At 42.9% G+C, this 21,224-nt stretch overlaps 1 protein-coding gene across 4 annotated transcripts in view; it reads left to right on the forward strand.

Moving 5' to 3' along the window:
• The window catches only part of spata20 (spermatogenesis associated 20), a 479,531-nt gene that overhangs the window by 174,335 nt on the left and 283,972 nt on the right, over positions 1-21,224 (forward strand). For all 4 annotated transcript variants that reach the window (XM_063074197.1, XM_063074194.1, XM_063074196.1 and 1 more), the window contains exon 14: positions 12,778-12,977. In XM_063074197.1, coding sequence (XP_062930267.1) covers positions 12,778-12,977 — 200 coding nt within the window. The remainder of the gene's footprint in view (positions 1-12,777; positions 12,978-21,224) is intronic.

The raw sequence follows: 21,224 nt of genomic DNA on the forward strand, positions 1-21,224 counted from the left end.
TTACGTTCTTAATATTTCCGTAACCACAAACTCAAATGTCACTACAGATGGCAAACACTTCTGTAGTCTGCTCTTGTCCAAGCCTGCCCACTCTTTGCCAGCTGTGACGATATGTATGAACTCTCCTCTCCATTTCATCGCTGATCACAAGGCCAGTAGCTGCCGTCTTTCAATATTTATCAATCTTTCTGAACACTTGTGATATTTTGGAGACATTCTTCTGCTCCTAATAAGGCTAGGAAGAGTGGTGTTGGCATAGTCTGTGACAGTTTTGTGGAAGGTCACCCAGCTATCAAATTTATACAAAGCTGCTTATTGTCATATGCACAAGTACATTTATGCACAGGTGAAATGAAAAGCTTCCTTGCAGCAGCTTCACAAGCTCATAGCATTAGGGACATGACATTCACAAGGAAAATGTAAGTTAAATGTAAATTATGCACAATTTTACAAGAAAGAACACAGTTGGTGCAAAAAAAGCCAGTTGTAGTGCAATGTGTGTAGGGTTGTTAAACCGAGGTAGTGATTAAGGTTTTCAAAGTTCAGAATAAATATATTATCAAGGTTGAGGGATAATTAGTGTTCTTGAACCTGGTGGCATCAGTCCTGAGGCTCCTGTGCCTATTTCCTGAAGACAGCAGTGAGAAGAGAGCATGTCCTGGGTGGTGGGGGTCCCTGATGATGGATGCTGCTTTCCTGTGACAGTGTCTCATGTAGATGTGCTTTGGTGACATCTAAACCTTTGACAAACATCTATAGATATGTAATGGAGAGTAGATAGACTGGCTGCACCACAGCCTGGTATGGAAACATCAATGCTATGGAATGGAAAATCCTACAAAAAGTAGTGGATACAGCTCAGTCCATCATGGGTAAAGCACTCTCCACCATTGAGCACATCTACACAGGGCATTGTTGCAGGAAAGCTGCATCCATCATCAGGGACCCCCACCACCAGACCATGTTCTCACTGCTGTCATCAGGTAGAAAAATACAAGAGCCTTAGGAATCATACCACCAGGTTCAGGAACAATTATTACTGCTCAAACCATCAGGTTCTTGAACTAGAGGGGATAACTTCACTCAACTTCACTGGGCCCATCATTGAGCTATTCCCACAACCTATGGACTCACTTTCAAGGACTCTTCATCTCATGTCTCAATACTTAATATACATTATTATTATTATTATTTCCTATTATACTATTTTATATAGTTTTTCTTACTTTTTGTATTTGCACAGTTTGTTGTCTTCTGCACAATGGTCATCCTATTATGGTTACTGAATTTATTGAGTATGCCTACAAGAAAATGTAGTATATGGTGACATACATGTACTTAGATAATAAATTTACTTTGAACTTGGATTGGGAACCTGACTCCCAGGTGTCGACAAGTAGCAAGGCAATGCACAACCTCTCCTGATGCAAGAACTTCTGATATCGGTTCTGCTGTTTGAATTGCATATTGACAACTACTCAGCACAATGTTTAGGAACAGCTTCTCCCCCTCTGCATTCAGATTTCTGAATGGTCCATAAACCTATGAGCACTCCCTTATCATTCCTCTTTTGCACTATTTATTTATCATATTTTTATTGTACCTTAAAGTAATTTTTTTTAATGTCTTGCACTGTCCTGCTGCCACGGAAGAGCAAATTGCACATGTTAGTGATAATGAACAAGTATAGAGTCTATGACTGGCTGGATCATGACCTGTTTCGAAAACACCAATGCCTTTGCGTGCAACATCTTACAAAAAAATAGTAGATTCAGCCTAGTACATCATGGGTAAAGCCCTCCCAACCATTGAGCACATCTATATGAATGCTGTCATAGGAAAGCAGCATCCATCATCAGAGATCCCCACCACCCAGGTCATGCTCTCTTCTCGCTGCTACCATCAGGTAGAAGGTACAAGAGTCTCAGGACTTGCACCACCAGGTTCAAGAACAGTTCCTACTCCTCAACCATCAGGCTCCTGAAGAAAAGAGGGTAACTATGGTACACAACAGGAATTCTGCAGATGCTGGAAATTCAAGCAACACACATCAAAGTTGTTGGTGAACGCAGCAGGCCAGGCAGCATCTGTAGGAAGAGGTGCAGTCGACGTTTCAGGCCGAGACCCTTCGTCAGGACTAACTGGAGGAAGAGTGAGTAAGGGATTTGAAAGTTGGAGGGGAAGGGGGAGATCCAAAATGCTAGGAGAAGACAGGAGGGGGAGGGATAGAGCCAAGAGCTGGACAGGTGATAGGCAAAAGGGGATACGAGAGGATCATGGGACAGGAGGTCCGGGAAGAAAGACAAGGGGGGGGACCCAGAGGATGGGCAAGAGGTATATTCAGAGGGACGGAGGGAGAAAAAGGAGAGTGAGAGAAAGAATGTGTGTATAAAAATAAGTAACAGATGGGGTACGAGGGGGAGGTGGGGCAATAGCGGAAGTTAGAGAAGTCGATGTTCATGCCATCAGGTTGGAGGCTACCCAAATGGAATATAAGGTGTTGTTCCTCCAACCTGAGTGTGGCTTCATCTTTACAGTAGAGGAGGCCGTGGATAGACATGTCAGAATGGGAATGGGATGTGGAATTAAAATGTGTGGCCACTGGGAGATCCTGCTTTCTCTGGCGGACAGAGCATAGATGTTCAGCAAAGCGGTCTCCCAGTCTGCGTCGGGTCTCGCCAATATATAAAAGGCCACATCGGGAGCACCGGACGCAGTATATCACCCCAGTCGACTCACAGGTGAAGTGTTGCCTCACCTGGAAGGACTGTTTGGGGCCCTGAATGGTGGTAAGGGAGGAAGTGTAAGGGCATGTGTAGCACTTGTTCCGCTTACACGGGTAAGTGCCAGGAGGGAGATCAGTGGGGAGGGATGGGGGGGATGAATGGACAAGGGAGTTGCGTAGGGAGCGATCCCTGCAGAATGCAGAGAGAGGGGGGGAGGGAAAGATGTGCTTAGTGGTGGGATCCCGTTGGAGGTGGCGGAAGTTACGGAGAATAATATGTTGGACCCGGAGGCTGGTGGGGTGGTAGGTGAGGACCAGGGGAACCCTATTCCTAGTGGGGTGGCGGGAGGATGGAGTGAGAGCCGATGTATGTGAAATGGGGGAGATGCGTTTAAGAGCAGAGTTGATAGTGGAGGAAGGGAAGCCCCTTTCTTTAAAAAAGGAAGACACCTCCCTCGTCCTAGAATGAAAAGCCTCATCCTGAGAGCAGATGCGGCGGAGACAGAGGAATTGCGAGAAGGGGATAGCGTTTTTGCAAGAGACAGGGTGAGAAGAGGAATAGTCCAGATAGCTGTGAGAGTCAGTAGGCTTATAGTACATATAGTACATATATAACTATGGTACATATTGGTACCGACGACATAGGTAGGAAAAGGGAGGAGGTCCTGAAAACAGACCACAGAGAGTTAGGAAGGAAGCTGAGAAGCAGGACCACAAATGTAATAATCTCGGGGATTACTGCCTGTGCCATGTGACAGTGAGTATAGGAATAGAATGAGGTGGAGGATAAATGCGTGGCTGAGGGATTGGAGCAGGAGGCAAGGCATCAGATTTTTGGATCATTGGGACCTCTTTTGGTGCAGGTGTGACATGTACAAAAAGGACAGGTTGCACTTGTATCCCAGGGGGACCAATATCCTGGTGGGGAGGTTTGCAAAGGCTATCAAGGGAAGTTTAAACTAGGATTGCTGGGGGGTGGAACCGAACTAAAGAGGCAGTTGGGTCACAAGTAGAGAAAGCTCAGAGACAGCGTGAGAGAGAAGATAGGTAGGTGATGGAGAAGGGACGCACTCAGACCGATGGTTTGAGATGTGTCTATTTTAATGCAAGGAATATTATGAACGAAGTGGATGAGCTTAGAGCATGGATCAGTACTTGGAGCTATGATGTTGTGGTCATTACGGAGACTTGGATGGCTCATGGGCAGGAATGGTTACTTTGAGTGCCAGGCTTTAGGTATTTCAGAAAGGACAGGAAGGGAGGCAAAAGTGGTGGGGGCGTGGCACTGCTGATCAGAGATAGTGTCACGGCAGCAGAAAAGCAGGAAGTTATGGAGGGATTGTCTATGGAGTCTCTGTGGGTGGAAGTTAGGAACAGGAAGGGGTCAATAACTTTACTGGGTGTTTTTTATAGACCACCCAATAGTAACAAGGACATCGAGGAGCAAATAGGGAGATAGATTCTGGAAAGGTGTGATAAAACAGGGTTGTGGTTGGAGATTTTAATTCCCCAAATATTGATTGGCATGTCCCTAGAGCGAGGGGTTTAGATGAGGTGGAGTTTTTAGGTGTGCTCAGGAAGGTTTCTTGACACAATATGTAGATAAGCTTACAAGAGGAGAAGGTGTACTTGATCTGGTATTGGGAAATGAACCTGGTCAGGTGTCAGATCTCTCAGTGGGAGAGGATTTTAGAGATAGTGATCACAATTCTATCTCCTTTACCTTAGCATTGGAGAGGGATAGGAACAGACAAGTTAGGAAAGCATTTAATTGGAGTAAGGGGAAATATGAGGCTATCAGGCAGGAACTTGGAAGCATAAATTGGAAACAGATGTTCTCAGGAAAATGTACGGAAGAAATGTGGTAAATGTTCAGGGGATATTTGTGTGGAGTTCTGCATAGCTACATTCCAGTGAGACAGGGAAAGGATAGTAGGGTACAGGAATCGTGGTGTACAAAGGCTGTTGTAAATGTAGTCAAGAAGAAAAGAAGGGCTTATGAAAGATTCAAAAAACTAGATAATGTTAGAGATCTAGAAGATTATAAGACTAGCAGGAAGGAGCTTAAGAATGGAATTAGGAGAGCCAGAAGGGGCCATGGCAGACAGGATTCGGGAAAACCCCAAGGCATTCTACAAGTATGTGAAGAGCCAGAGGATAAGATGTAAGAGAATGGGACCAATCAAGACCAATGGAAAAGTGTGTATGGAACCGGATGAGATGGCACAGGTAGTTAATGAATATTTTGCTTCTGTATTCACTACGGAAAAGGAGCTTGACGATTGTAGGAATGAATTACAGCGGACTGAAAAGGTTGAGCATGTAGATCTTAAGGACGAGGATATGCTGGAGCTTTTGGGAAGTATCAAGTTGGATAAGTCACCAGGACCGGATGAGATGTACCCCATACTACTGTGGGAGGTGAGGGAGGAGATTGCTGAGCCTCTGGCGAAGATCCTTATATCATCAATGGGGATGGGAGAGGTTCTGGAGGATTGGAGGGTTGTGGATGTTGTTCCATTATTCAAGAAAGGGAGTAGAGGTAGCCCAGGAAATTATAGACCAGTGAGTCTTACTTCAGTGGTTGGTAATTTGATGGAGAAGATACTAAGAGGCAGGATTTATGAACAATTGGAGAGGCATAGTATGATTAGGAATAGCATGACTTTGTCAAAGGCAAGTTGTGCGTTACGAGCCTGATTGAATTTTTTGAGGATGTGACTAAACACATTGATGAAGGTAGAGCAGTAGATGTTGTGTATATGGATTTCAGCAAGGCATTTGATAAGATAGGCCATGCAAGGCTTATTGAGAAAGTAAGGAGGCATGGGATCCAAGGGGACATTGCTTTGTGGATCCAGAACTGGCTTGCCCATAGAAGGCAAAGAGTGGTTGTAGATGGGTCATATTCTGCATGGAGGTTGGTGACCAGTGGTGTGCATTAGGGATCTGTTCTGGGACCCCTACTTTTCGTGATTTTTATAAATGACCTGGATGATGAAGTGGAGAAATGGGTTAGTAAATTTGCTGATGACACAAAGGGTAGGGGTGTTGTGGATAGTGTGGAGGGCTGTCAGAGATTACATCAGGACATTGATAGGATGCAAAACTGGGCTGAGAAGTGGCAGATGGAGTTCAACCCAGATAAGTGTGAAGTGGTTCATTTTGGTAGGTCAAATATGATGGCAGAATATAGTATTAATGGTAAGACTCTTGGCAGTGTGGAGGATCAGAGGGATCTTGGGGTCCGAGTCCATAGGAGACTCAAAGCTGCTGTGCAGGTTGACTCTGTGATTAAGAAGGCATACGGTGCATTGGCCTTCATCAATCATGGGATTGAGTTTAGGAGCTGAGAGGTAATGTTGCAGCTATTTAGGACCATGGTCAGACCCCATTTGGAGTACTGTGCTCAGTTCTAGTCACCTCACTACAGGAAGGATATGGAAAGCATAGAAAGGGTGCAGAGGAGATTTACAAGGATGTTGCCTGGATTGGGGAGCATGCCTTATGAGAATAGGTTCAGTGAACTCCGCCTCTTTTCCTTGGAGCGACGGAGGATGAGAGGTGACCTGATAGAGGTGTATAAGATGATGAGAGGCCATGATTGTGTGAATAGTCAGAAGTTTTTTCCCAGGGCTGAAATGGCTAGCACAAGAGGGCACAGTTTTAAGGTGTTTCGAAGGGAGTACAGAGGAGATGTCTGGGGTAAGTTTTTTATGCAGAGAGTGGTGAGTGCATGGAATGGACTGCTGGCAACAGTGGTGGAGGCGGAAACGATAGGGTCTTTAAAGAGACTGCTGGATAATTACGTGGAGTTTAGAAAAATAGAGGTCTATGGGTAACCCTGGGTAATTTCTAAGGTAAGGACATGTTCGGCACAGCTTTGTGGGCCGAAGGGCCTGTATTGTGCTTCAGGTCTTCTATGGTTCTAACTACACTCACTTGCCCCATCATTGAAATGCTCACGCAACTAGTGATATCACTTTAAGGACTCTATCTCATTATCTCATGTTCTTATTATTTATTGCACAGTTTGTTGTCTTCTGCACTCTGGTTGATCTCTCACTGATTCTGTTATAGTTATTATTCCATAGATGTACCGAATATGCCCACAAGAAAATGAACCTCAGGGTTGTATATGGTGACATGTATGAACGCGGATAATAAATTTACTTTGAACTTTGAACTTCGAATTGTTCTGATCCCAGGAGGCGCTGCTCATTTTTTATGCAGTTCATTTTGTCTGAACTTACTGTTTATAAGCTGTTTTTTTAACATCATTTCCTGCACAGGTTAATTCGGATTTTGACTTGTAGCACACGGTAGAAAGACATCTATCTCCATCTACTCTTTATTTGCTCTTAAAACAGTAATATCTATGAGTCTTAAGCTTTCTTAATAGTGGTAAACATTTAGTAGATGTACTTTGAAGGAAGTATGTTTATTGTTTATCGCTATTAAGTTATTGTTATGCTATGAGTTCACTCTGATCTACATGGCATTGTTATGGGATATTGCACTGAATGACTATCGACCGGCTCTGACATCAACTGCTATGAAGTGCTTCGAGCGATTGGTTATGGCACACATCAACCACAGCCTACTGGTCAATCTCGACGCTTTGCAATTGGCCTACCGGAGCAACAGGTCAACGGCAGATGCCATCTCTCTGGCCCTACATTCCTCCTTAGAACATCTGGAGAATAAAGGCGCATACATAAGGGTCCTTTTCATTGACTACAGCTCTGCCTTTAATACCATCGTTCCAAATAAACTGATTCCTAAGCTCCAGAACCTGGGCCTTAGCATTCAGATCTGCAGCTGGACCTTCAACTTCCTCACAGACAGGACCCAGGATGTAAAAATAGGAGACAAGCTCTCCTCTACAATCACTCTGAGCACCGGTGCCCCATAAGGCTGTGTACTCAGCCCTCTGCTGTACTCACTGTACACCCATGATTTTGTAGCCAAGTTTCCATCAGACTCAATATATAAGTTTGCTGATGACACCACAATTGTAGGACGTATCTCGGGTAATGATGAGTTTGAGTACAGAGAGGAAATTAAGAACCTGGTGGCATGGTGCGAAGACAATAACCTATCCCTCAACGTCAGCAAGGTGAAGGAATTGGTTGTTGACTTCAGAAGGAGTAGTGGACCGCATGACCCAATTTACATTGGCGATGCGCAAGTGGAACAGGTCAAAAACTTTAAGTTCCTTGGGGTCACTATCACAAATGACCTGACTTGGTCCAATCAAGCAGAGTCCACTGCCAAGAAGGCCCACCAGCACCTTTACTTCCTGAGAAAACTAAAGAAATTTGGTCTGTCCCCTAAAACCCTCACTAATTTTTATAGATGCACTGTAGAAAGCATTCTTCTAGGGTGCATCACAACCTGGTATGGAAGTTGTCCTGTCCAAGACCGGAAGAAGCTGCAGAAGATCGTGAACATGGCGCAGCACATCACAAAAACCAATCTTCCGTCCTTGGACTCACTTTACACCGCATGCTGTAGGAACAGTGCTGCCAAGATAATCAAGGACACGACCCACGCAGCCGACACACTTTTCGTCCCTCTTCCCTCCGGGAGAAGGCTCAGGAGCTTGAAGACTCGTACAGCCAGATTTGGGAACAGCTTCCTTCCAACTGTGATAAGAGTGCTGAACGGATCCTGACCCGGATCTGGGCCGTACTCTCCAAATGTCTGGACCTGCCTCTCGGTTTTCTTTTGCTCTACCTTACTTTCCATTTTTCTATTTTTCTATTTATGATTTATAATTTAAATTTTAAATATTTACTATCGATTTGTAATCCAGGGAGCAGGAAGCACTTTCTAGTATCAATTGTTTGGTGACAATAAAATATAAAGTATTGGCTTAATTAACAATGATTGTGAGAATAATTGATACTATTAATATATCCAGGCAGGTCATGATTCTGTATTGCATGTAATGAGTGTTTTGTTTAATTCTGTACAGCTTCACATTTTCTCATTAAAAACCCTGAAGAAAGCTCCTGGCTTGGGTGATTTTTCAGAAAGTGTTTAATTCCCTGCCTAGCTTTGTACACTGCATTGTGAAGGCAGTAGAATAATAAAACCTGATTCTGAAACTTAAAAATAATGTTAAAATTATTAACAGAAGTTCAAACGTTCAAAGTACATTTATTACCAAAGTATGTATGCTGTATACAACCGTGAGATTTGTCTTCCCGCCGACTGCCGTGAAACAGAAATGCCATGAAACCTGTTCAAAGAAAGCATCAAACACCCAGCTCATTAATAACGAACAAATTGTGCAAATGGCAAAAAAAGAGCAAATAACACACAGAATATTAAATTTCAAACCGCAGAGTCCTTGAAACAGTCTAGGAATGTTCAGTTTAGTTCAGTTCAGTTCAATTTAGCACCGTGTCATTCATTGATTGCAGGCCGCAGAACCAGTCCACCCTGATCAAAATTGCAGAAAATAGCAATTAGAAAAAGAGTAAAGGAACCTGAAACCAAAAACACATATAACGTGAACTACCTCTACAAAAACAAGTCCAATCCACAAACTGCACTGGTGAAATCTTGCCTAAGACGCAAGACTCCTACACCTTCCTCCAGCAGCAGTAAGCGAACGGGAGAGGGAGACCAGTCAAATGCAGGCAGATGGCATTCATCCTCATTGATTTAAATCTTGCTCGACACTTTAATCAGCGAGTTGGTTGAGAATTGGAACCGATCCGCCTTTGGGCCACACACTTCGATCTCAACCTCGATCTCAACCATGCCGAATTCAAGATTCAGAGTAAAAATGACTACACACTTAATTTAATTTAATTTAATTTAATTTTTTAATTATTTGCTTGAAGAACAATCAAGTAATTGGTGAATTTATTTCTCCCAACAGCTGATTCTTCCCATTAATTTGAATCAGAATCAGTTTTAACATCATTGGCATATGTCGTGAAATTTGTTGTTATGCAGCAGTACATTATAATACAGGTTGACCTATAATTCAGCACCATTGGGACCTGAGGAGTGCTGGATCAGTAAAAATGCCGAATTACAGAAGGATCACATTAAGCAATAGCTAACCGCCTCATCATACCTTTAAAATATCAAAGGATTTAAAGGTTCATTGAATGTCAGAGAAATGTATACAATATACATCCTGAGATGCTTTTTCTTAGTAAACATCTATGAAAACAGAGGAGTGCCCCAAAGAATGAACGACAGTTAAATGTTAGAACCTCTAAGTTCCCCACCCCCACTCCCCTCCCTCCTGCGCGTAAGCGGCAGAGAGCAACAATCCCTACTCCCCACCGGCAAAAAATAAGGCACACCCACTACCAGCACTCAAGCATGAGCTAAGTGATAGCAAAGACATAGGCTTGCAGATACCCCAAAGACTACGTTGCACTCGCAGTTACTGTGGGAATCCTCGTTAGTTCCTTTTCCTCTGCTTAGTAATATGCTTAAATTCAGCGGGTTGCCTTGTCTGATCTGAGGTCGTAGGCAGAAGAGAACGGAGCACCGGCTGGGCGATGCCAGAGGGTATTGCGTGACTGCCAGCAGGCGGGCGAGAAGGCAGACTGACCCAGCGTGCGCCAGCTCCCCTGCCACTGGCGGGTGAGACAGGTGGCCACGCCTCACATAAATAATATTAATAAATGCAGGAAAACAGCATGAATTGCCTGTCTGTGCTTACAAGAGCGCGCCAACATGTGAATAGATCTAGCGCAACCAAAACAATGCGCAGCAGATTAGTACGGTGGCCCAGAAAATTTGAAATTACAGTTGTGCGGAAAATTTGAAATCAGTGCGGATTATCGAAGGAACCAGATTACAGGTAGTTGGATTAGTGAAAGTCGACCTGTACATCATAAAAACTGTAAATTACGGTAAGAAGTATATACCCCTATATACTATGTTAAATTAAATAAGTAGTGCAAAAGGAAGAGAAAAAAAAGTAGCGAAGTAGTGTTGATGGGTTCAATGTCCTTTCAGAAATCTGATGGCTGAGGAGAAGAAGCTGTTCCTGAATCATTGAGCACGTGCCCTCAGGCTCCTGTACCTCCTCCTTGATGGTATCAGTGAGAAGAGGGCATGTCCTGGGTGATGGGCTCCTTAATGATGGATATTGAGTGGATTGGCCAAACTTGCAACTAGTTAACCAGACTTGCGTTCAACTGGTGGGTTTTGCAGCCTATGAGTGAGGGAACCTGCGGATGTATGCTGCTCATAAGAAGACAACCAAGCATTGCAGAAATCCCTTGGCTCGCACTCAGCTAAGTGGAAACTGAAGACTCTCCTCAGGAATTGCTCAGTAATGGACATAACTGCCAGCAGATCCATTGTAAATTTTGGCAGAAATTTTACCCCTGTTAGAGGCAAAGGGAAAAATTTGTATTCAGCATTGTTTTGAATTAAATTAGGAATGGAATATTTTAAAAATAACTAAATTACTTAACATTAATTTAAGACTAGATTGTGTAAAATGTTCTACTGTGTAAAAAAAACATTTGTAGAGATCTTTAGGGCCCTGGACCTCTATTCATGTTTGCATTAATAAATATTCATGCTTAGATTGGACTTGTTTGCATTTTGAAAGTGAAAACCAAGTCATGTATTTAAACTGTGGCTTAATTATCTGGGACTGTTTGGCAGCAGAAGCCCTTTCGAAGCTTGGATTATTGGAAAAGTATCATGTATCCCATTAAATATGAAACATACAAAAACTTTGAGTAATAAGCTAAGTATGCTCATTAGAAACTAAGGTCAAGTGTTTAGAAAGAGGTGTCACCTATGATTTATTTATTTGAGATCGAGTGCAGAAAAGGCCTTTCTGGCCCTTTGAGCCATGCATCCCAGCAATCCCCTGATTTAATCTGAGCCTAATCACAGTACAATTTACACTGATCAATTAACCTACCAACCAGTAGTCTTTGAACTGTGGGACAGAAACTGGAGCACCCAGAAGAAACCCCCATGCATTCACAGGGTGAACGTACAAACTCCTTACAGGCAGCGGCAGGAATTGAACCTAGGTCGCCTAAACTGTAAAGTGTTGTGCTAATCACTGTGCTCCTGTGATTTGAGGACAGTGGAATGCTTGCATATGTTATTGCAATTGTATTTAATGATCTGGTGATTGCTGAGAATACTTAAGTTGTTACATTGGGATTCAAGTTTTAAATTAATCCATATTAAAATCTATGGCACATAAAATGCTTTAAACGTTCATTGATAAATCCTTGCAGCTGCTTTGTTGTAGTAGATAGCTGCACAGACTTAGTTTTCTGAAGATAAGAAAGATCTCTTATGGTGGTAAAACGTGGGACTTTTGTTTCATTACGTCACCTCTTGTTGTTATTCCTGGTCTGTCACTTAATTTAACAAATATTCCTGCAGGTTTTCAGTATCTTCCACTATGAAGGTGGGCACAACATATTTGTTCAGTTTTTTTTGCTGTTTCCTTCTTCCAAAGGAAAATTTCACCTATCAGTCTAAAAGGGATTCTCAGTTACCTCAGCTCATAATTGCCCTTCTGCATATCCAGAGAAGCTTTTAAAATTTTTTTGTTTCCTGCCTTATTAATCTTGTATTCAATTTTACCTTCCCTTCTGAGTCTTTTTCTTTGATCCTTTTGATTCTTTAACTTCTCTTGTTAGCCATGGCTGGACCACTTTTCCTTTAGTGATTTTACATCTCAGAGGGATATAATGTTAGCCATTGCTTGGCAAGCTCATCTGTTATTGTAGTTCAGATTTGTGAACCTATTTTCTGATTGCATGAAATCACTTTCAATCTTTATATAACATTCTTTAGTATTACAATCACTCTTCTTCAAAATTCCCTGAACTGTCAGGTTATCGATTAAATCCTTCTTATCACACAATGCTAGATCTAAAATAATCTTCTCCCTTGTTGGTAAATTAACATTCTGATTTAGAAAGGTATTACAATTGTTTCGTTCTGATTTGATTTACTAAGTTGATTATTATTTGAATCAACTAATAGAAATACATCTTAAAATAAAAGATGTTATCTTATTTTTGATACAGAACAAGATGGTGCTGAGCCCAGTGGCAATGCTGTGGCTGCTTCCAACCTTGTGCGGCTGGCAAACTTCACCAACAGACCAGACTGGATAGTCAGATCGAGGCAAATTATGACAGCATTTGACAAGCTGCTGAATGGTGTTCCTATGGCTCTACCAGAAATGGTCATTGGCTTAATGGTGCAACATCATCCAGTCAAGCAGGTATGTAGAGAGATTATAGACTACAGTTCTTACTGTTAACCAGATAAATCAGGCTCACGTGGAAGTGCAAGTTAACACTAGGACAAACAGCACACACATTTGTTTTAGGAGTCGATCTTTGGAAGTTGATGAGGGGTGATGCTACATAAAGAAGTTTCCATTGTGTGTGGTAGTTGACCTTATGAAGCTCAAGTCTTCACAAATATGCTTCAGATGTGTTTTATCATTTTATCAGCTCATTTTATGATTTTCCATTGACAGACACAAATCATACCATGGATTAAAACATTTCATAAATCTGCTGTTTAGCAACAAGTAATTGTACTGACTGGTGGACAACGACCCATTCAAGCTCTGAGGTCAAAATTGGCCTCTGATCTTTGGATGGGTGGAAGTTAAAATGAACTAGGCGATCTTATTTTATTAGATATCAGGAGACTATTGATGTGAAGTTCAGAATGAGCAGGGCTGATCTCAGCTGTGATACTCTCCAAGTTGAGGAGCATGCCAAAGGTAATTTCTGCCACTGATATCAGCATTAGTGGTTTCCAGTTAAGATGAGATGAACTGTGGTCTCTCTCAAGGTTGTGGCACAGACAGTTGTGTTTTCTCTTAAGTTCCTAGGGATGACTTCGGAGACAACGAGGGGAGTTAGGGGTCACTTTAGGTTTTAGGGTCAAGAATGAGGGGGAATTAGAGATCAAACTGAGTCTAGACATCTGCTCTAATTGGAAGGTCAGTGACGTGGACGTGTGTAGAAGGACATCTATAGAAGTCGGGCTGGCAAGCACTGTGAATGAGTGCTGGTGGCCCCTGGTTATTAAAGTCCCCAGTTTGATGGGTCCCAGGATAGGATTGCCATGCAAGCATAGGGCACATGAGCCTGACATCCCCTAGGTATGTGATTCAGTGACTCCGGAGTTTAAGGTCTGAAGTACGGGGTCCCGTTTTTGGCTAGACCTGGGGTCAATACCAAAGATTGAAGCCCAAAGATCATTTTGAGGTCCGATAGCCGAAGCCCTGGTTCTACATGTCTAAGAGTCCACTGTGGAAGTTGGAGGTCTGCTGTCTGCGAGTCTAGTGGAGGCTGGAGGCTGGAGGCCCTAAGTCCTGTCCTGGCCTGGGGTTGGAGAGCCATAATAAGTGTGTGAGTGTGTGTGTGTGTGTGTGTGTGTGTGTGTTTGTGTGTGTGTGTGTGTGCGTGTGCGTGTGTGTGTTTGTGTGTGTGTGCGTGTGTGTGTTTGTGTGTGTGTGCGTGTGTGTGAGTGTATGTGTGTGAGTGTGTGTGTGTGTGTGTTTGTGTGAGTGTGTGTGTGTTTGTGTGTGTGTGTGTGTGTTTGTGTGTATGTGTGTGTGTGTGTGTGTTTGTGTGTGTGTGAGTGTGTGTGTGTTTGTGTGTGTGTGAGTGTGTGTGTGTGTGTGTGTGTTTGTGTGTGTGTGTTTGTGTGTGTGTGTGTGTTTGTGTGTGTGTGTGTGTTTGTGTGTGTGTGTGTGAGTGTGTGTGTTTGTGTGTGTGTGTGTGTGTGTGTGCTGAAAAGGGCTTGTTTTTGTTCTGCTCAGCGTCGTGGGCATGCTGTGTGGCGACACTTGCAGGCCTGATCCAACCACATCCTCAGGATGTGTTGGTTGACACAAACAACGCATTTCACTGTACATGTGATAAATAAATGAATCGGAGTTTTCCAAAATACAACTTTTTGTCTCCAGATTGAGACATGAGTTTGATGCTTCCTGCTCTGTTTATCAGCCTCTATCCTCAGAACCAACTGACAGCTCTATATCCCTCCAACTCCATTTTCCTGTCCAGTCGCAATTATGTTCCTTTTTGGAATCTGGAAATCTCTTCCTGTACTTCACCAATTTTAAGACCATCCTGTAAACCTTCCTATAAACCTATGGTTTGCTCCTTTTTTAATGTGTTAATTTTTGTTAATGGAATTCCTGTGAATTACTTTGGAATGGTTTTATAAACTATTGAAAGAAAATTAGCTGTGGCATTTATCTCGGTTGTGAATGTTATTTTCAATTCAACCTCCATGCATCTCTTGCCATATTTCCATTGACAAATGTATCAGGTGTATTGCAATTTGGAGTTATGTATTTAGTATTTCAATAACATTTGAGTAATCTTGTACATATATTAATAAGACCATTAGATATAGGAGCAGAAGTAGGCCATTTGGCCCATTGAGTCTGCTCCACCATTCAATCATGGGCTGATCCAATTCTTCCAGCTATCGCCACTCCTCTGCTTTCTCCCTTTGATGCCCTGGCTAATCAAGAACCTATCTATCTCTGCCTCAACTGCACCCACAGTCGCTTGTGGCAACAAATTCCACAGATTTAGTGCCCTCTGACTAAAGTAATTTCTCTGCATCTCTGTTCTAAATGGATGTCCTTCAACCCTGAAGTCGTGCCTTCTTGTCCTAGACTCCCCTACCATGGGAAATAACTTTGCCATATCTAATCTGTTCATGCCTTTCTATGAGACCCCCCCCCCCCCCATCATTCTCCTGAACTCCAGGGAATACAGCCCAAGAGCTGCCAGATGTTCCTCATACAGTAACTCTTTCATTCCTGGAATCATTCTTGTGTATCTTCTCCAATGTCAGTATATCCTTTTTAAAATAAGGAGCCCAAAACTGCACACAGTACTCCAAGTGTGGGCTCACGAGTTTCTTACAGAGCCTTAACATCACATCCCTGCTCTTGTATCCTATCCCTCTAGAATTGAATGCCAACATTGCATTCGCTGCCTTCACCACCGACTCAACCTGCAGATTAACCTTTAGGGTATCCTGCACAAGGACTCCCAAGTCCCTTTGTGTCTCTGCGTTTTGAATTCTCTCCCCATCTAAATAATAGTCTGCCTGTTTATTTCTTCTATCAAAGTGCATGACCATACACTTCCCAACATTGTATTTCATTTGCCACTTCTTTGCCCACTCTCCTAAACTATCTAAGTCTCTCTGCAGCCTCTCTGTTTCCTCAACACTGCCCACTCCTCCACCTATCTTTGTATCATCGGCAAACTTAGCCACAAATCCATTAATCCCATAGTCCGAATCAGAATCAGGTTTATTATTATTGGCATGTGACATGAAATTTGTTAACTTAGTCGCAGCAGTTCAATGCAATACATAATATAGAAGGAAAAATGATAATAATAAATAAATCTTATTCAGTATACTTACTACAGTATATAAATATTGAATAGATTAAAAATTGTGCAAAATACAGAAATACTATATATCTTAAAAAAAAAAGTGAGGTAGTATCCAAGGGTTCAGGGTCCATTTAGGAATTGGATGGCAGAGGGGAAGAAGCTGACTGTATGCCTTCAGGCTTCTGTACCTCCTACCTGATGGTAACAGTGAGAAAAGGGCATGCTCTGGGTGCCAGAGGTCCTGAATAATGGACGCTGCCTTTATGAGACACTGCTCCTTGATGATGTCCTGGATATTTTGTAGGCTGGTACCCAAGATGGAACTGACTAAATTTACAACTCTCTGCAACTTGTTTTGATCCTGCGAAGTAGCCTCCCCCCATACCAGACGGTGATGCAGCCTGTCAGAATGCTCTCCAAGGTACATCTATAGAAGTTTTTGAGTGTCTTTGTTGACATACCAAATCTCTTCAAAGAATAAAGTACAGTCGCTATCTTGCCTTCTCTATAACTGCATCAATATGTTGGGACCAGGTTAGATCTCAGAGATCTTGACACCCAGGAGTTTGAAACTGCTCACTCTCTCCACTTCTGATTCCTCTATGAGGATTGGTATGTGTTCCTCTGTCTTACCCTTCCAGAAGTCCACAATCAGTTCTTTCTTCTTACTGACGTTGAGTCCCAGGTTGTTGCTGCGGCACCACTCCACTAGTTGGCATATCTCACTCCTGTGCACCCTCTTGTCACCACTTGAGGTTCGACCAACAATGGTTGTATCATCAGCAAATTTATAGATGGTATTTGAGCTATGCCAAGCTACGCAGTCATGGGTATATAGAGAGTAGATCATTGACATACATTGTAAAGAGCAGCATGGTATCTGTTTTGGACAGGTCTCCTGTGGCTGGTAATACAGGAAGGTCAGTGGCATACCAGAAGTTGGAAAAATCAACGTTCATGCCACCTGTTTGGATTTTACCCAGACAAAATATGGAAGTGGCCTCATCGTGGTAGTAGAGGCGGCCATGAACTGACATGCCGAGATGGGAATGGGAAGGAAGAGCAGTAGATGTAGTGTATATGGATTTCAGCAAGGCATTTGATAAGGTACCCCATGCAAGGCTTATTGAGAAAGTAAAGAGACATGGGATTCAAGGGGACATTGCTTTGTGGATCCAGAACTGGCTTGCCCACAGAAGGCAAAGAGTGGTTGTAGACGGGTCATATTCTGCATGGAGCTGGTGACCAGTGGTGTGCCTTACGGATCTGTTCTGGGACCCCTACTTTTCGTGATTTTTATAAATGACCTGGATGATGAAGTGGAGGGATGGGTTACTAAGTTTACTGATAACACAAAGGTTGGGGGTGTTGTGGATAGTGTGGAGGGCTGTCAGAGGTTACAGCGGGACATTGATAGGATGCAAAACTGGGCTGAGAAGTGGCAGATGGAGTTCAACCCAGATAAGTGTGAAGTGGTTCATTTTGGTAGGTCAAATATGATGGCAGAATATAGTATTAATGGTAAGACTCTTGGCAATGTGGAGGATCAGAGGGATCTCGGGGTCCAAGTCCATAGGACACTCAAAGTAGCTGCGCAGGTTGACTCTGTGGTTAAGTAGGTACACGGTGTCTCGGCCTTCATCAGTCATGGAAATGAATTTAGTAGCCGAGAGGTAATGTTGCAGCTATATAGGACCCTGGTCAGACTCCACTTGGAGTACTGTGCTCAGTTCTGGTCACCTCACTACAGGAAGGATGTGGAAGCCATAGAAAGGGTGCAGAGGAGATTTACAAGAATGTTGCCTGGATTGGGGTGCATGCCTTTTGAGAATAGGTTCGGTGAACTTGGCCATTTTTCCTTGGAGCGACGGAGGATGAGAGGTGACCTGATAGAGGTGTATAAGATGATGAGAGGCGGTGATCGTGTGAATAGACAGAGGTTTTTCTCCCGGCTGAAATGGTTGCCAGAAGTGGACACAGGTTTAAGGTGCTGGGGAGTAGGTACAGAGGAGATGTCAGGGGTAAGTTTTTTACTCAGAGAGTGGTGAGTGCGTGGAATGGGCTGCCGGCAATGGTGGTGGAGGCGGATACAATAGGGTCTTTTAAGAGACATTTGGATTGGTACATGGAGCTTAGTAAAATAGAGGGCTATAGGTAAACCTAGTAATTTCTAACATGTTCAGCACAACTTTGTGGTCCGAAGGGCCTGTATTGTCCTGTAGGTTTTCTATGTTTCCATTTAATTTCTCCCCTCCCTCCCTCTTCAATTTCCCACTCTGGCTCCCCTCTTTTCTCTTCTCACCTGCCAATCTTCTCCCCTGGTGTCCCTTCCCTTTCCCTTTCTCCCATGATCCACTCTCATGTCCTGTCAGATTCCTTCTTCTCCTGTCTTTACCTTTTCCAACTATAACCTGCTCAGTCCTCATTGGATCATAATGTTTTTGTCAGTTTGCAAACCAGCTTTTTGTGTATAATTTTATTAAAAATTTCTAGAAATCCATTTCAACAGCTACTGTATTCCCTTCATCAATCCTCCCTGTTACCTCATCAAAAACTTCCACTGGTTAACTTAATGCAACTTGGTTTTAACAAATCTGAACATCTGTGTTTTATTAACCCCAACTTTGTCATGTGGCTATACATTTTTTTCCGGTTAATTGTATTTAATCTCCCATTTGCATTTTTATTTTGACCCACAGCTGTTTTGTAACTCCCTTCTTGCTGCTTAACTCTATTCAAATAGATTCAGTCCTTGACTGTTCAAGGACTTTATGCATGTCCGAAATTATAGAATCTAACTTTGTCAGTTAGTCCTGACGAAGTGTCTCGGCCCGAAACGTTGTCTGTACCTCTTCCTACAGATGCTGCCTGGTGTGCTGCGTTCACCAGCATCTTTTATATACAACCCTGAGATTTGTTTTCATACAGGCAATCACTGTGAATACAAGAAATGAAAGGACACACCCAGCAGACAGACAGACCAATGTACAAAAAAAAACAACAAACTGTGCATATGCAAAAAGAAGGAAAATAATAATAATAAATAAGCAATATATATTGAGACCATGGGATGAAGAGTCCTTGAAAATGAGTCAGTAGGTGAGGATACAGTTTAGTCTTGGGATGAGTGAACTTGAGTGAAGATATCCCCTCTGGTTCAAAAGCCTGATGGTTGAGGGGTAAGAACTGTTCCTGAACCTGGTTGTGTGGGTCCTGAGGCCCCTATTCCTCTTTCCTGATGGCAGCAGTGAGAAGACAGCATAGTGTGAATTTTGGGGGTCCTTGAAGATCAATGGTGCTTTTTAGCAACAACACTCTGTGTAGATGTGCTTTACCCATCATGGACTGGGCTGTATTTAGTACTTTTTGGAGGCTTTTCTGTACAAGGGCATTGGTGTTTCCATACCAGGCCGTGATGCAACCAGTCAACATACTCTCCACAACACATCTATGTTTCTCAAAGTTTTAGATGTCATGCAGAATCTTTGCAAACTTCTAAGAAGGCAGAAGCACTGATGTGCTTTCCTCCGAGGTGCACTTAAGTGCGGGACCCAGGACAGATCCTTTGAAATACTAACACTGAGGAATTTAAAGTTGTTGACCTTCTCCTCATCTGATTCATCTCTGATCTAAAAAAATAGTCTTTTCAGAGATTCTGAAAGACAGCATTTAATATATTTTTCAAATACATTAGCAGATGTGGGAAACACAAAACAAAATCATTTTTTATTTAAAAAAATAACAAGAAAATGAAGATGTTGGAAATCTGTAATGAAAGCTGAGTCTGCTAGCGGTACTCTGAACATCAGGCAGTATTTGAGAGCGAGAGTTAATTTTTCAGATCAATCACATTAGTTCTTTGTAATTCTGTACATGTATCTGTATGCCACAACAATTAATTCTTCCCAATACTGATGCAGAGCTTAGTAATAAATAGATGTCCCCTGTTAAGTTATCATGTGCAAGCTAAGGTAGCGGCCAGATATTTCAGCATTTTGTGCATAACAGTCATTGATGATCCTTATGCAGTTTGCAGAGGCAATATTGGATTGCGAGATTTCTGAGTGATTTGTCATTGACTGCCTGAAGCTCGGGGCATGTTTGTGCATATAGGCATCTTATTTTAATTTAGTTGTGCACTTGCTCGAATGTCCACATTAATAGATTGAAAACAAAGACAGGTGATGACTTCCATTCATTAATGCTGGTCTGAGTTTCGATAAGCATTTCATCTTCTCGCTGGGTTCTCCACCAATGTAAGCTGCTACCCCAGGCTGCAGTACCCTCACAATGATAATTTGACTGGCCACTGAGGGAGATGAGAGTTCAAATCCCAGTTGTCAAATTGAATGCAGTAATTCCGATAATTTGTGCTTGAGTAGGAGGGAAAGAAATGACTCATGCCAGCTGTTGGATTGCTGTGAAAGTCCAGAAGGTTGCTCATAGAATACACAGTACTTGGGGGAGGGGGATAGACTTTGGTGATAGGGAGAGCAGTACGGTGCACCCACACCACCAGGTTCAGGAACAGTTCCTACCCCTCAACCATCAGGCTCTTAAACCAGAGGGGACATCTTCACTCAAGTTCACTCACCCCATGACTGAACTGTTCCCTACAGACTCATTTTCAAGGTTCAATCCTGACCTGGAATGCTGTCTGTGTGGAACCTGCATGCTCCCCCTGTGTCTAAATACTTTGGTTACCTCTCAAAGCCACGCAGTACAGCAGGCTAAATTGCTCTTGGACTGCAGGAGAGCTGTAGAATCCAATGACAGTTGGCGGGTGTATGGAGACAATAAAAAGGACAAATGGAGGGTTGGTGTAATGGGAGATTAAGAATCGATGCTAAAGAGCCCGTTCCTCTGCGGTATGACTCTCTCACGGTGGTGTCTGAAAAGAGGATGCTGTCTAAGTTGCATACCATTTGGTTAATGCCTCCCATCCACTACATAATGTACTGGGTGGGCACAGGAGTACATTCAGCCAGAGATTCATCCCACTGAGATGCAGCACTGAGTGTCATAGGAAGTCGTTCCTGCCTGTGGCCATCAAACTTTACAACTCCTTCCTTGGAGGGTCA

This window comes from Mobula hypostoma, chromosome 22, assembly GCF_963921235.1.
Source record: "Mobula hypostoma chromosome 22, sMobHyp1.1, whole genome shotgun sequence".
Lineage (NCBI taxonomy): Eukaryota > Metazoa > Chordata > Chondrichthyes > Myliobatiformes > Myliobatidae > Mobula > Mobula hypostoma.